A 16,929-nucleotide genomic window follows, 5' to 3' on the forward strand; every position below is an offset into this window, starting at 1 on the left:
AGTGTTTAGGACTCTATAATGCTCACATCACCTCATTTTGGTTAAAAATAGAAAAAAAATAATACTAAAGTGCCTTCTAAAGTAGTAACTTGAGTAGTTTTTCAGCAAACTACTTATTTATTTTTACTTGAGTCATATTATTTCTCAGTACTTTAACTTGTACTCAACTAAATTATTTATTATGTAGCAATACTTTTACTTTCCACCTCTGGTCTATAGTATCAGCACCCCTGGTTTAGTGCATAAGAATTGCCTTACCTGTCAGCAAGTTTGCCTGTGAACACTGAAGGATTTGGGTACAGAGCCAGAGGAAGAACCTGGACGTAGACCGGGACATCGGCTGGGTTTTCTAGAATCACTTCTTCTTCCTTAAAAGACAAGTTCAGTGTATTTGACTTGAGTGAAAGTACTATAGTGGACTTACTCATTGGTGGCTAAAACAAATGAATACAAAGATATTTAATAAAAAGACACACAAGGGAGGGGGATGTGTAGAGTTTTGTAAATGACTGGTGTGCGAATACACTCACTGATGAGCTGTTGGTGTTTGTAAGAGGAAAATGGATCTGTTGTGATGAGTTGACCAGTGAGGGCCATGTGAGCCGCGCTGAGATTTTGGCCTGCACATTCTTCTGCAGATCTGTGTTCACTTCAAAGAAAGCTTCAATCCTTCACAAACAAGAGAATCACATCAAAAATACAATACATTTACTGTATGGTTATCTAAATCTGGTTTAAAGCAAGATGTATCAGACTTACTCAAGGCCTGATTGCTCTTTGAGCTCTCGCCATCTTTTCAGGAGCCGCTGGTGTAGATCTACATCAGCATCCCACATGTCCTCCTGCATAACCAAACCATGGGGCCTGGACTCCGCTGCAGAAACACATAGGAGAAATATTCAATGAAAACATACAAAAACAACTAATTTTTGAAGAAAAGACGTGCAGAAAGAAAGCGTACATTTCAATACAAACGGTAATCCCACATAACAGTGATCACCACACTGCAAGCTGGCATCAAAATAAATGTTTGCTATCTGGAAAAGGAGTAAAAAACAAAAGTAAATTCTTAAGATATAAAGCATCGGATTCATCCAAAATTATTCTACATTGTATTATTGTAGTTATAGCACAAAGTAAACTGAGCAAACTGTGGGGAGGTGCATTTAAGTCAGGGTAGATTTAGTATAGCGTTATAGTGTTGTAATTGGGCCTGGCACCTTGGACTTTCGTCTGGGTTCCAACTCCACTTTGTTATTGCGAAGTCGTTTGAAGTAAAAGCGGACGTCCTCCGTGAGAGAGCGAATTTGCTGAAGCCTTACTTTCTGTGAGAATGAACTCTGTATGCTGAAACTTTGATGAACTACTTTTCCCTACATAGAAAACACAGGGGGAAAAACAGCTGATGAAAATCACTTGGAAATGGTATAAAACCTAATGAATGGTCTCTTGTCTTGTAAAAATAACAGTGGTTTGCAAAACAGGTCATGTTAGCACATGGCACTGGACACAGGGAGTGGTGTTCAAACAGTGCCTGGGGCTAAAAGCAGGCATGAATCACATGCTCACATTACATGTACAATAGAAGTGTCTTTATTACATTGAGATCTCAATGAACAGGTACTTTTGAACAAATTGCAAAAAAAAAAAAAAAAAAAAAATACAGAGACAAAAGTATATGACTATGATTTTGAGAAGAACACTGAGAATTTACATAAAATAATTTTTGATGATGATTTTTAAGACTTACCGGGAATGAAGGTGGAAGAATGATTTGTTTGGGTGAACAGCTTAATGTTCCAACCGCTATGAGAGCCTTTACAGGGATAGTCAATATCTGAAAGAGACACATACAAACTTGAGATATGCTCAATGGTTGCCATTGTGTTGTTAAAGATATGCCACTTTTCTACCTATAGTGTGCAAGAACAGGTACAGGAGCTTGATATGAAATTGTTCTGCACATTTTGCTACCTTACAAAACCAGGAACCGCTAACATCAGTGGCCGGGCCCAGTATAATATACACACCAAAAAAAGTTTTCAAGACCGCTCAATCTGGCAAAATGTTTTCAAGACAGCTTAATCTGGCAAGATTTATGTGAAAAAAAATCTAGTTCGCATTATAAATGAATTCAAGTAACAATTTTAACATTTAATTGAAGAATACAACATCTTTTAATTTAAGTGAACTTAAAACAATCTTCACATTTAGCTGTGCCTTTAATATATCAGCGCTCAATGCCAAGTTTTTTTTCCCTACTGGTCCAGTCGGGCTGGGTGAGATTTTTACTTGCCCTGCCAAAATGCATAAAAAGTTGTTGTTTTTGTTGTTTCTGACTCATGTAACCTTGTAAACAGTGCTTTAAGATTTTCAAGTAGGTCTAACAGGTAGGAAATATACAGAAATTGAATAATCAAACACATAATCTTCACTGTATAAATTATAAATATAGATCAATCCTTATTAAAGCTAAAAGAGTGATTTTCTCTTTTCTTTTGTTGTTTGATTAACATTAATGACAGACAGCAGCAGGTTTATTAGGCTGCTGTCACTTTAAGACCTAACGCACATGACACTGATGTGACACACATCCTATTTTCTCACAACTCTTTATGTTAATGTAAGACTTTATAACTCATTTTAGCCTGTGCTTACAAGACAAAACAGACCTTTTGACAATTTTGTGTTTTTGTGATTCAATGACTCCCTCGCCTCTTTTTTTCGTCACACTCAACTACATCAAGTTTTGCAGGGAGGGATGTCTGTACACTGTGTGTGTGTGTGTGTGTGTATATGTGTATATATATTATATTATATTATATTATATTATATTATATTATATTATATTATATATATATATATATATATATATATATATATATATATATATATATAGAGAGAGAGAGAGAGAGAGAGAGTGCGCGCTTAATTTGTAAATGATGAATAATTGACGGATCAAAAATAGCAATTATCCAGCAATTATTCATTTACAAATTAAGCACTATATATACACACATACACATACACACACACACACACACACACAATAAATAGGCCTGTGACAAAACATTGATTGATTTAAGTTCACTGATCCCCCTGCCTAAGCATCAGCTTTGGCACAACACCCAGAGCCAGTTTTGTGGAAAGAGGTAACAGAGACCCACATTTTTCTGGACGAAACACATACCTCATAGTCTGTTGTAATGTGTATGGCTCCATCATAAAATCCCTCGAGAGCTTTAGCCACCAAAGTGACTTTAAATGCTGCGTAATAGCCTGAGGCTAAAATTACCTGTGAGGAAACCGACATGCAATACAGAGTTATGAACACCTATACGTACAAATGACAGTCCTATAACCATCCTGCTTTTCTTTATAAAAAAAAATAAATATTCACATACATAATGGAACACAACTTCATAAACCCTTCCCGATGCTCACATTTACTTTTAAAATATGAAAAATACGGCAAAGAATATGCAGGGATTACTTTACATTATTGAACTCTTTCGATAATGTTAACTTTATAAATCCTCCCTCATTACATGGATATGAGCATGATTCTATACTGATCATTAATGCTGGAACATTGTGTGATGGTCCTATAAATATCACAACATGGAATAATAAACTTTAAATTGAATGCACTAACTCTTTTCAGTGTAAATCTAACATTACGTATATAAAAACAAAAGTCTAACTAAAGCATTTTTCTGTGAACTGTACCATTCAGTTTCCATTACCTTTTTTGGGGTGTTTTTAAAAAAATGAAAAATGTATGAAATAACTTCTGTGCTTGCAGTACCCCAAAACCATAAATCTTGCAACACTTCTGCAATTTTACCACAAGTACGGACATGCAAAGATTCCACCGGAAGTCATATGACTGCCTGCAGATATAATCCAATCTGAGATAGCCATGTATGGCTCTATTTGTTTATCAGTTGTTTCTCCAATCTTTAAAATCTGAAATATTTTCAATGACAAAGACCACAAAATATTTATATATATATTTATATTTATCATATATATTTAACTATTTGAGCAGAGAAGGAAAAAAAAATCATCAATATTTAGTGTAGGGGAGTGTGCCATTTCAGGTTCTAAGTTGATCCTATGGTGACTATTTATATTTCAAATAAAAATATGAACATAAATGAAAATAAAGAATCTTGGAATGTAGTCAATTTTTTCAACATTTTGTAACAGTTCTTGTAATAGCCTTAGTACTTCGTAATGGTATTAGTATCACTATTACAACCACTAGCACAGCTTTTCACAAATCCACACTTTCCACTTTACAATGCTACTAAACCACATTATATATTTATACTGGATAATTTAGCGCATCTGGATTGTAAATACTTTTATCAGATTTTTAATATGAAATACAGAGATATATATCTTAGTTACTAGACAACTTAAAGGGTTAGTTCACCCAAAAATGAAAATTCTGTCATTAATTACTCACCCTCATGTCGTTCCACACCCGTAAGACCTTGGTTCATCTTCGGAACACAAATTAAGATATTTTTTTGATAAAATCCGATGGCTCAGTCTGCATCGCCAGCAAGACAATTAACATTTACATTGCCCAGAAAGCTACTAAAGACGTATTTAAAACAGTTTATGTGACTGATTCGAAACAAATGATTCGTAAAGCTTCAAAGCTTCATGAAGCAGTATTTTGAGATCGCCCATCACTAGATATTGTTGAATAAAGTCTTTATTTAGTTTTTTTTTGGCACACAAAAAGTATTCTCGTTGCTTTATAATATTAAGGTTGAACCACTATAGTCTTTAGTAGCTTTCTGGGCAATGTAAGTGTTAATTGTCTTGCTGGCGATGCAGGCCTCACTGAGACATCGGATTTTATCAAAAATATCTTAATTGTGTTACGAAGATGAACGAAGGTCTTACGGGTATGGAACAACATGAGGGTGAGTAATTAATGACAGAATTTTCACTTTTGGGTGAGCTAACCCTTCAAGGTTAGTTCACCCTCTGTGAAATGTTGTCCATTACAGAGAAAAATGATTCTGAAATGATTTAAACAGGTTTTGGTAATGGACAGTAAAGGAGTGATAAAGACCGCACACTTACGGTTTTGTATTGGGCGGCTGATGTGTTCTGCAGCTCTTGAATTCTGCTCAGTGCTATACTTCTGTTCCCTCTTTCTGTATTAAGCAACTCCAATGACAGACTGTCTCCTGTCACCAACCATGACTTTATTTCCAACTGTAAGCACAGAGAAACATGTATTCATATATATGAAACATGTATTCATAGAGAAAAAGCCATATCAACATTACTGCTCACTTCAGTAATGTCTTGAAAATTTAAAAGAGAACTGCTATTCTTATCCTACAAAATGTGACACAAAGTACTGAACATGATGACCTTGTACCTCAATTGGGTTGCTGTTGACCACCACAAACACCAAACTGCTGGTGTCTGTGGCACTAAGGACACCAAAGTCTAAGATATGCTCTCGAAGACAGGGAGGAAGAACGACGGGCTGTTAAATGAGAAAGCAAAGACATATAATCTCTAAAATTAAACAAAATGCATTTACAAAATGTAAAGTTCAGAATTAGGTTGCATTAGTGACAGTTTGTCATGTGTAAGCTGTTGCTAATGTACCTCCAAGAAGCCTGTGTAGGCCCTGACTGGCAGGTGAAATTTAGAAGCATTGGTGATGAGGAGAATGTTGCTGTCGATGTGGATGGAGGGTCTTACTGGTCGAAACAGAAGGGAGAAAATGTAGCGGGACTCATGGGGAGGGATAAGAACTGGTGTGCTGAAATTATGCACCTGTGGAAAAACAAAACAATGTTTTACTTTTTTAACACTCTAAAGAAGTTTTCTGCTGACAAAAACGTGAATAGCCTCTCACATTGAACATTGTCTTGGCTTCTTCAGGAAGGGACACATTGTGGATGCGTATGGCAAAGTTGAAAGTATTAGTGAGGTAGATGGGCCTGTCCACTGGATCTACAGGACTGTCTCTGATGTGGAACAGGGTGGCTGTGTGGTCAAAGCCCAGGTACCTAGAAACGGTGAGCATAAATACACAACTAGTTACAAAAAAAAGTTACACTAGTTCTAAACATATGCTGGTGAATCCTTACCCTTCTAAAACTTCAGCTTGGTAAGGGATTTCAAGTTTTGAGTAGCTTTTCTCTTTTGCCTTCACTGTTATTTTTCCAGAAAACTGATCTGATCTTCTTGCTTTTGAAGCTGGAATGTTAAAAAAAATAAAAAAACGCCATAAACATTTCTTTTGTTATATCTGTAAACAAACATTTTGTTTCATGTAAAACAATGGATACATTGTCTAAAATAAATAATTTCATGAGGATGAAAAAGCACTGGTAACACTATAAACAAACTTTAGCTGCTTTGATGTGACTTTTCTGATCACATCTAAGTTATTACTAGCTCCATACAGAATATGCACATTTTTATTTATTTTTTAATCAAAAACTTTTTTCTAATTAATATCCACATGATCATTACAGATTTTGAGACCCCAAAAGCTTCTACCTTCTCCTCCTTACACTTAATAAACATTTGACTTATGGATAAAAATCTGTTTACTGACCATCAAGTCAATACAGAGGTGCATTTTATGATTAATTTGACAAAGGCCAAATGCCCTCCTAATGACACCTCTAAAAAGAACAGTACTTACCATCAAAACTAATACTTGCAACTTTGGTATATCGGCTCTCTCCAGCTTTTAGTGTAATTTGCTTGAACTCAACTGTGACAGCTTCATTCGATGGAGTTGGCCTAACACTCTATACAAAACAAATACATTAAGAGTATTAAAAGAGATATTTAATTCACTGGTTAAATCAAAAACCTTGCCAGACTTACACTACCATTCAAAATTTTGGAGTCAGTAAGATTTTTTTTCCTAAAGAAATGACTACATTTATTCAGCAAGGATGAATTAAATTGATCAAAAATTACAGTACAATCATTTGTTACAAAAGATTTCCATTTCAAATGAATGCTGTTTTGAGCATTCTATTCATCAAAGAATCCAGAAAAAAGGTGCATCACAGTTTTTTCAACACTGAGAAAAATAAATGTTGGTAACACTTTATTTTAAGGTGACGTAGTTACACATTACTTCATGTACTTACTATAGTAATAACAGTAAATTATGTATAATTACAACTAACTAACCATAAACCAAACCCCAACCATAACCGTAAGTACATGTAGTTAATTAATATTACTCAGTACTTATTACATCTGAGTTAGTACAATGCAATTACGTAAAATATAGAGTAACTAAAATACTCTTAAAAAAAAAAAAAAAGAGTAACTAAAATGTTTAAGTACCAAATGAACAGATTAGAATAATTTCTGAAGGATCATGTGACACTGAAAACTGGAGTAATGGCTGCTGAATTTAGCTTTGTGATAAAATAAATTACATTTAAATTGTCAAGTGGAATAATATTTGTATGTAATATTGTGTTTATACTGCATTTTTTTATCAAATAAACAAATTTTAATCTTGGTGAGCATAAGAGACTTCTTTGAAAAACATTTTTAAAAAAATCTTGCCGACCCCAAACTTCCTGTAGTGTACAAATAAGCCATGCAAACAAGCCCTATAAATTACCATGATCGATACATCTTTTGCTCCTGAATTTAACAGATGCAAATTCAGTTGTTTTGGTCGATCTGTAAAGTTGAAAGGACACAGATGATTGTTACTTTTTCCCCTCACAGTATCAGTCTCCTGCAGTTTTGCTGTTTCTACCAAACTGCTGTCAAATGTAGTAGGGAAAAAAGCATACCTTGCGATCGAAGCGTACCAAAGTCCAACATCTCTGTGGAGGAGTATATACCAGGTGCTGGGAAGATGCACAAAACATGAGTCAGAGTTGAAATAATATTGATCAGATGGTCTCAGAAAAAGTGATTTTAACTGACCTGTGGTAACTTCAACCTCAACAGGGAGGATGATAAACTCGTCCTCATTGGACGCATTAGTTTTAATTCTTATGAAGGCTGTGTGGTTGTCAGCGTCTCGAGAGGAGAAGCTGGCTCTCATCACACCCTTTGTCTCGAATGGAGCGATCTCCTATAGAACACAGAAAATTTAGCATGTGAAAATAATCAATTGTATCTCGACAGTGATTTACAATAAAAAGTTATGCTCACCCATAATTTTTTGGTGCCACCCTGCTGTCCAGTAGGCAGCTCTAAATGTAGGTCTCCTCCACTGGTGTACATCTCTACAACCTGAAACCATAGAAATACCAGGTGGAGACAATGATAAAGAAGATAAAGAATCAAAATGGCCCACCAGTAAAAGAAAATATGATAGGAGCAGTATGCTAAGCTGAAGAGTTTTGCGTACCTGCAGTGGTTCACTATGTGGGTTGAAGATGCTTATGAGTGGAGAAAAGCTGCTATTTACTGGAACTCTGGCCCCTACAAAGGGCCTGAGTCTGTAAGGATTGGGGATACCCACACCAAACACCTAAAATCAAACTACAGTCACATCTTCTGTCCAAAAGATCAATGTATTAATAGCTGTACACCAAATGCAGAACAACATTTTTAAGCATATGAAATGTACCTGGTATGTAAACACTCCATGATGCGATGTGTTAATAAATAAGGTATTTTCTACATTCCCTACTACTCGAGCTAGAAACACCACATCAAATGAGGTGTTGCCTCCAGGTGGAATTATCTGTAAGTAAATGATGGATAGTGTTACATATACAGCATGCAAGATTACATGCATCACTCCATACACGTCACTCACTATTGTCAGACTGCGTTGTGTTAATAAAGCAAAAACAATAATATAAATATAAATATATATTTTTAGATTTATATCACTTTTATATTATTTTAATCTAAACACAAACATGCGTTTTCAAACACCTCTGAATTGGTTGAACTGGATGATTCTGAAAACATTTCTGACCCAGTTTACACTTGTGTTTAGCATCGTCCAATTTCAAATGTAGTACCCGAAATGAATGTTAACACCAAGAGTACACCGAGTTTACGGCTGCTGATTATCAAATCTGGTCGACCACAAGTCATTAGCCAGGGCAGAGAGGAGCTGATTTATGCAGGTGTCAGGAACAGGTGGGATGTGTTTAATTTATAACCGCCTGGAGTGTGAGCACACACACACACTAAAAGCTTTAATTAGAAGCTTCAGTGAGGTCAGCGTCCTGCTGTTTCACTGACGTGAATGTGTGTAAGGGTGACATTAAATGACTCCCTTCACACATCAAAATTATCAAGGAGATGTCTCCACGGAGGTCTTTGTCAGATGAGCTTTGGTGTGAGCTCAGACGTTTATTTATGTCATGTCCTGCGCCACAAAATAAGATGAGGCATTTACCACACAAATCCAGCAGCTGGCACACAAGTTAAAAGAACATTTCTTCTGTTCTTTTTTTTGCTAGGTTTGAACAGGAAGTCACAACTGTCTCAGCATTAGTTTGTAGATCACACCTAGGGTTTCCCTGTGATAAATACACAACTGTTCAAAAGTTCGAGGTCAGTGAGATCTTTAATGTCTATGAAAGAAGTCTCTGCATCTATTTAAACAAAAACACATCAAAAACAGTAATATTGTGAAATATGAAATAAATGCTGAAATAAATAATCAGCCATTACTGCAGACTTAAGTGTGAAGTGTTCAGAAATCCTTCAGAAATCATTTTAATATGCTAATTTGGTGCTCAAAAAAAATCAACATTGAAAACAGTCGTGCTGCTTAATATGTTTGTGGAAACCATAATACTTTTTTTTCTTCAAGATTCTTAGATGTTCAAAAGAACAGAATTTATTTAATTTGAATCAATGAATGGATTAATTTAAAGCATCCTTGCTTAAACTTTTGAACGGTTTAACCATGACACACACACGTTTAATGTATATGTATATGTGTAAAATAAAATACTTACCCTATTCTGAAAAAAGGATGCATGAAAATGTGATGTTGTTGCTGATATTGATATTAAACTTATTTCTTCTGAACTTGGATTGTGTAAGTAAACTTTTTCCATTTTTGGCATTCCAACTGGCCTATGAAATGCAAAGAAAAAAAAGAACATTTAGCCACCAGGAAAAGGACAGAAGAGTATGGTACATACTGACTTCAATCTTGAGTCAATCATTGCTTTAACCTATGAAAATGACTATTAATGTTAAATCAAATTAGAATCAGGTAAACTAAAAAAAATAATCAATTCAGCATCTGAGGTGGCTCATTTCTATTTATCAGCTTATACACAAGTATATATGAACAAAATCAATTTGTTAAAAAGTGTTTTGATAAAATCATAAGACAAATAATTGTTGTTAAGTGTTAAATAATGAATAACATATAAATAAACTGTTTGGCCACACATGCTATCAGTATGAGATTAAAGCACAAGATACAGGATGAGATACAAATTTATCTGAGGTTCTATTGCTTGCTGCTGGTAAAAGAGGGACTGGCCTGATCAGTGCTGTACAATGACTCCATAGGAAGTAGAAGAGACTTCAAACTTAGCATAAAATAATGCAAAGAAGAGGGAGTGAAGTAAGGGTTATCTGGTAGAACACCAGCAGAAAAATCTCATACACCCATATTTGTAAGGACAATATTAGGAAGCTTGTTTTACAAATCCACACACTGACAGACAGTGCATTCCAAATAGGGCTGGGCGATATATCGCAAGCGATTGTCACGCGCATTTCGTCAGAAAGCCGGTTCCCTGATTACCGCTAAATCGCCATCACCTGCTTTCAAATGGAGCGGCATTTAATAGACAGAGCCGTAGTTCACTGAAAAGCCACGCAATATCGCGTTCATATCGCAGATGAATCGCCTTCGATAATGAACGCGATATTGCGTGGCTTTTCAGTGATCTACGGCTCTGTCTATTAAATGCCGCTCCATTTGAAAGCAGGTGATGGCGATTTAGCGGTAATCAGGGAACCGGCTTTACTGACGAAATGCGCGTGACAATCTCATGCGATATATCGCCCAGCCCTAATTCCAAACTGCATAAATGATAACTATGTAAGGCACATAGAAAGGAAAACAAAGCAGTTAAGTATAAATGCTTTAAAAAGGCTCTTTAAAACAAACATTTCACAGTTTATTCATCATTTTATGGTGTAATTTATTTATACTGTAGAACAAAACAGGAAAGGTTATTCAAGTAATGTAAACCAGAGACTTTATTTCATTCATAAACTGAAAACTGCTATTCTAAAAACTCATTAGAAATTCACATGTAAATCCTTGTGTAAAAAGCCAATTCACTTTAAGACTACAAATTGAACAGATCTATAAATGATCACCAAAGAATGGAACGTTCTTTGAGTCATAGGCTGTTGAGATCACCTGACCTGCTGGGGAGTGAGCTAATAAAACTAATGCATCTAATGAGGCATGGAAGGGTGTTGACACTTTCTTTAAATGACAACTGTGTAATAATACAACTACATTCAAGTGCAACTTCTGTGGAAAACCACCCAGCATTACTTAGATTAGGTCACCTAAAGGAAGTGCTGTAATCAGTTTATAGTTATATATAGCTTGTTATATTTATCTCCAATAGCAAGATATTAAGGAACTTACTAAAATATTTTTCTTCTTTACTCACTTGAAGAATTTTGACAAACTGGCCATTTTTTAAATCTAGAAAAGTGATACTAAGCCAGCATAATATAAACTAATATAAACTAATATAAACTAATATAATATAAACTAATATAATATAAACTAATATAATATAATATAATATAATATAATATAATATAATATAATATAATATAATATAATATAATATAATATGTTTTAAGTGACTGTGACTTGTCTTTTCACCATTTCATTTTTTTTTCATATAAAATCGCAATAAATAGTGGCTTAATAGTAATATTCATGCATCATTAAATAATAAATAGAAAAATTGTGTTATGTTTCAATATCATATAGTACTGTAGGATTTGTGCTGTCACTGCTTTAAATGTCATGTCAACTACCCAGTTAGAGTTGCCTTACTGTTCATGAAAGTCCAGCATTGGAGGCTCAAAGCGTATGGGTCTGCTGTTCCCCCGCTGAGAGGATGCACTGCAAGAGCAAGGGAACACAGTAAATGAGGGGGGCTCACAGTGGGAGACACCAGTTTTTGTAATCCAATGTGATGTGCTTTTTATTCACATCACAACATGGCCTGTTGAGGATCAAATGACGCCTCTCTATTTCCCTTCAGGCAAAGAGAAAGATACACCCACACTTACACATACACAGTAACAAATAGTCTTTGTCTAGCATGGAAGCATCAGGTTTACACCAAACATTAAAGTTCAGGAACCTACTAAGGTAAACGTTCCTTCCACTGGGCAAGCATTTGACTCAGAGATCTGGATCAAAACCAAACCACATTCACACATATATTTGTTCAAAGTTTAAAATCTATAACAACGCCCCTCCCCATTGTACCATATTTCATTTAACACTACTCTCCTCATTTTTTGGCAATACTTTGCAAATGGCAGACTAAATAGTAAAATGAATCTATGATAAATGATATGGTCCCTTGGGTCAGATATCAATTATTTTAGGGTGTGCCCCACTAATGTGGCCTAAGATATTATCATTGTTTTTATAACAATATATTTGCCTTCAAGGATATTTATTAGCAAACTCACTTAAAACTTAGTCGAAGAATTAACTGTAGCTAAATGAAATTTTCAATTCTAAGATCACAGGAAAAAAATTACATTGGGAAGCTGATGTGATTTAGTTAGTAACTAAGAAAAAAATATTTGAAATGAAGTCTTTGCTGTTTTTATGGGAGTATAATAATATTTATTGTATAGTTATTTTTTTTATTATTTACTTATTTGATGATGACTATTATTTAACTAACAATTATTATCATCAATTATGATAATAAATAATTATACCAATGGATAATTTAAAAAGAAAAAATAATAATAATGATAATAATAACTAATAATTACAAATTACTATTCATTTTAATTTCTAGATAAAAGACTAAAGTAAACCCTGATTTTAACAGGATCTCAAAGAATTTCTACTATAGAGCTATTCATTACATAGACTCTCTCCACTGGCAAGTTACTAACATAACGAATGTTTTCATAGAGGGGCAACGCATTCTAAAACAGACTCATATACAAGACCCCAAAAATCTGCGCATAAGGCAAAGCTTATGTAAACCTACTAAAATAAACTTATAATGGCTCTCACACCATGAGAGTGTTAGAGTGGCAGACACATTAGTCATTCTACTTGACTAAAGACATTGTCTCTCCAGAGCAAGACTAGCAGCATATTTGTAGATTAACAGAAAGTGACATGTCAAGTCGCACGCCGATGTGTGAGAGTTAAATACAGCCTGTATCTTGTGAATCTCTCAACTGCAGCTTATGCACGGATAACAAACACTAATATGAACTAAATGTAGATGATTTTAAAGCTCGACTCAAATAAACAGTGGCAAAATAATCTCATGCTACACAGTTTAGACAAAATGAACTAGAATTGAGCTAAAGGGTGAAATAAATACACCACCAGCAGATTAATTTGCCACACATAAAACATGTTAATGTGTCATGCAATGTTTCTGTGGGATGAGATCAGAGAAATTCTTCAAATATAAAGTGTCAAAAGGCATTAACTAGGTTGACTGGTCCAGTGGCACAAACCACAAAAGGAAAAATAGCTGCAACAAAGTCCCTAACACAGCAGTGCCAACCACTTCCCCAACTGCAGTAAAAAATAAAAAATAACCCTAAGTAGCTGCAATAAAAACACCACTATAAGTAGACACTAGATTGAAAACACAACAGAAAAACTGTCCATCCATAAGCATAAGAGAAAAACACAAAGTTTATTAGCACTAGACCACTAAGCTACATATTTTTGTAAAAAAAAAAAAAAAAAAAAAAAAAAAACATGTTTTTTTGCTTCCTCATTTTCTTGCTTGCACTAGACTTGGCATGCATGCTAAACTGTACATGACATGCTGATGGTGTCGACTGAGGGTGTCTCCTCTTTCAGATGAGATGACGAGTCATAACAAAGACAATCAGCCAATGAAAACCAGCCACCGCTAGCATATACAGCCGAGTAGGTTGACAAATCCCTCGAGCTGGAAAGCTGTGATTGGTTGAGTAAATGAATAGGCCACCTAGTACACAAAAAGTTGATCTACTGGAATTAGCTCAAAGCACACCTGAAATAAAAACATTTAAGGTGGAATGTGAACATGAAAATTCTTCTGGCTTTTAAGAGAACGATAACTTTTCCGTCTTTGACTTGTTGCTCTTTAACACCAGTTCCTCTGCCTACAAACTTAAAGGACGGAGTTGTGTAACTCTTCATAAACTCAATATGACAGATATTCACAGGGGACAGAATTACCTGATAATCACCTGAACTCTGATCTACATAGTAAAATCATTGAAGTACTTAAAATGCCACAGCATAAACACGCCGTTCAGTCTTCCACTGATTCATTTCCTTCGTCCGCTGTGTGACAACTTACTGAGTGCCAAATAACCGCCAAGAGAGTATCTGAATCTGATTAAATCATTTGAAATGCGAAGGGAGTCTGATGAAATGACAGCTGGTGTTTTTTGCTCTGTTGTTTTTTTCCCTTGAGCACAGGAACATCTCATAGTTTAGTGGGAAGGTTCAGTTCACGTGTCTCGTTAAGTACCAAACAAATGTTTCTTGGACAGTCTAATATAAACCACATGCTAGCTCTGGCCAAGCACATACAAAACAAAGCAAGAAGAAAATCTCTGGGTGTATGTAACCTTACCTTTTTTGACGATATAAGCTAAGATCAATATCAGACTCTGTCTGTAAGAAGAAAAGAAACAAAATTAGCCTCTAAAATTAATAGCACCAATAAGCAGGACAACTAAAGCAGAGACAGAGTAGGTTAAAAAGACAGATGGTCTAGGTTAAACATGTCCCACCAAAGTGTTAAAGTCTTGCTATATGTATGGGCTACTGTTTGTGTACACTGAGTGTGTTTTAGACTGGTGGAGATGTCCTCACTGAGGTTCACTTCTGTAGGACTAAAATAAAATGGAAAAAGCCGGATAGGGAGTGAGGTTTGGTCTATTTAAAAACCTTAACATTTCCACAAAAGTCCAAACTCTCATGTACACAAAACCACTAAGATCATAGAGTTCATAGTCCATTCAAGGGACTATTACAGCTAGCCTATCATTTCAAAACCGCTCAGATATTTTATATTATTAGGGAACACTTTATTGTGCAATGAAATCCATTTAACAAAATTGTTTACGCTGCCACACCTTTTTTAAGGCTAATAAACCATGACTAGTACTGCAAAGAATGAAACATACAGTACTAGAAAAAGATAAAACAAAAGCCTTAAAAAGACTCGATCAAACATAAAATTAGATAAAGCTTTGAAGCTCTGCAAAGCTCTCATCAACCTTGAGTAAAAATTAAATTATTGACAACTGGAGTATCACAAAAAAGTGGTATTTCACAATATTCATTCAATTCAGCTAATTACTTTATGTGGTTGTGTAATGTCGGGTTCAGACTACACAATATTTTTGTTGTTTACGAGAGTCATTGTGTCAGATTATATATGATTTTGACTCCTAAAATATTATCGTGTCGTGGACAAGAAACATGTCAGACTACATGTTACCCGACCATTCATCAGTTGCCATCTTTAACCACGTGCGTGCCGTCATCGAAGGCGGCGGGACCACTGACTGACAGAAGGTGCCGTGAGCGTAGTAAACAAACAATGGCTAGCAGCGTGTTTTGCTGTCTTGTCATCAGAAAAACTCAAAAGTGGACACATATCTAGATTGCATGGATACAATCTTTCTGTCGAGACATCGTAACGCATCACAGATACGGTATCGGTTGTCGTTCACTATGACATACTACACGAGCTGAAATGATCGAATCTTGCATCCTGACGCCCATTGCAGTTTACAAATCCCTACAAAGTCAAGCAGATTGTGGCAAAACCGGGCTAAAATCGTGTAGTCTGAACCGGGCATAAGTCTTTCTTACAGAAGTCTGTTTTTTCAGAGGGGGAAAAGAAACTCCAACCCCTAAATACCTGCGTAACTTACAATTATTATAATATATTTTACTTTATTACAATACAGTTTAAATATATTTATATATAAATCACATAACCCTTACATAACAGAAGGTGAGACAAGAAAACAAAACAAAATCAATGACACCTTTCGTAACTGATGTTAAATCAGTAATTGCACACACAATTCAGCAAGACCATTTGAGAGTTCTTTTGAAAGATTCATTAATATAACTGTCTCATAAAAGGTCCTCAGTATGTTTATTAGCTTTAATCGATTTGCACCAGTTGCTTTGTGCGTTTATGTATCCAGACAAACCAAGAGGAAGATGTGCTGTGTTTGTTTTTATTTCATTTCATCACACTTTACTTCTTCAAATACTGTATAACTTACATAAAATGAAGGTTGATAATAATAATATTACTATAAAAATGTGAAATTGGAAAACAATGTTAATTTGTTTCATTAAAGGAATAGTTTACCCAAAAATGAAAATGATCCCATAATATATTCACCCTCAAGCCATCCAAGGTGTATGACCTTCTTTCTGCAAAACACAATCAGAGTTATATTAAATAATATCCTGCCTCTTCCAAGCTTTATAATGGCACTGAATAGTGCCCGAGTTTTTGAAGCTCCAATAAGCGCATCCATCCATCATAAAAGTAATCCAACTACAGTGGGTTAATAAACGCCTTCTGAAGCGATGTGATGGGTTATTTAAAACTTTATAAACTATAATCACTGGCTTCCGGCAACTGCCGTATGCATGTTCACAAGAGAGTCAAGTTCCGG

At 35.1% G+C, this 16,929-nt stretch overlaps 1 protein-coding gene across 4 annotated transcripts in view; it reads right to left on the reverse strand.

Annotated features, from left to right (window-relative positions):
* Positions 1–16,929, reverse strand: part of tmem131 (transmembrane protein 131) — a 41,008-nt gene that overhangs the window by 12,076 nt on the left and 12,003 nt on the right. For 3 of the 4 annotated variants that reach the window (XM_048199759.1, XM_048199760.1, XM_048199758.1), the window contains exons 3-24: positions 14,853–14,893; positions 12,059–12,127; positions 9,966–10,086; positions 8,612–8,728; positions 8,390–8,512; positions 8,191–8,271; positions 7,960–8,110; positions 7,824–7,880; positions 7,646–7,707; positions 6,698–6,806; positions 6,135–6,243; positions 5,900–6,053; positions 5,647–5,817; positions 5,411–5,521; positions 5,107–5,241; positions 3,191–3,295; positions 1,751–1,837; positions 1,221–1,373; positions 962–1,037; positions 760–874; positions 531–669; positions 259–368 (exon numbers count right to left, since the gene is read on the reverse strand). In XM_048199759.1, the coding sequence (XP_048055716.1) occupies positions 259–368; positions 531–669; positions 760–874; positions 962–1,037; positions 1,221–1,373; positions 1,751–1,837; positions 3,191–3,295; positions 5,107–5,241; positions 5,411–5,521; positions 5,647–5,817; positions 5,900–6,053; positions 6,135–6,243; positions 6,698–6,806; positions 7,646–7,707; positions 7,824–7,880; positions 7,960–8,110; positions 8,191–8,271; positions 8,390–8,512; positions 8,612–8,728; positions 9,966–10,086; positions 12,059–12,127; positions 14,853–14,893 (2,396 nt within the window). Of the gene's footprint in view, positions 1–258; positions 369–530; positions 670–759; positions 875–961; positions 1,038–1,220; positions 1,374–1,750; positions 1,838–3,190; positions 3,296–5,106; positions 5,242–5,410; positions 5,522–5,646; positions 5,818–5,899; positions 6,054–6,134; positions 6,244–6,697; positions 6,807–7,645; positions 7,708–7,823; positions 7,881–7,959; positions 8,111–8,190; positions 8,272–8,389; positions 8,513–8,611; positions 8,729–9,965; positions 10,087–10,504; positions 10,554–12,058; positions 12,128–14,852; positions 14,894–16,929 lie in introns of those variants that run through there. The other variant, XM_048199761.1, reaches the window with a different exon arrangement.

This window comes from Megalobrama amblycephala, linkage group LG8, assembly GCF_018812025.1.
Source record: "Megalobrama amblycephala isolate DHTTF-2021 linkage group LG8, ASM1881202v1, whole genome shotgun sequence".
NCBI lineage: Eukaryota > Metazoa > Chordata > Actinopteri > Cypriniformes > Xenocyprididae > Megalobrama > Megalobrama amblycephala.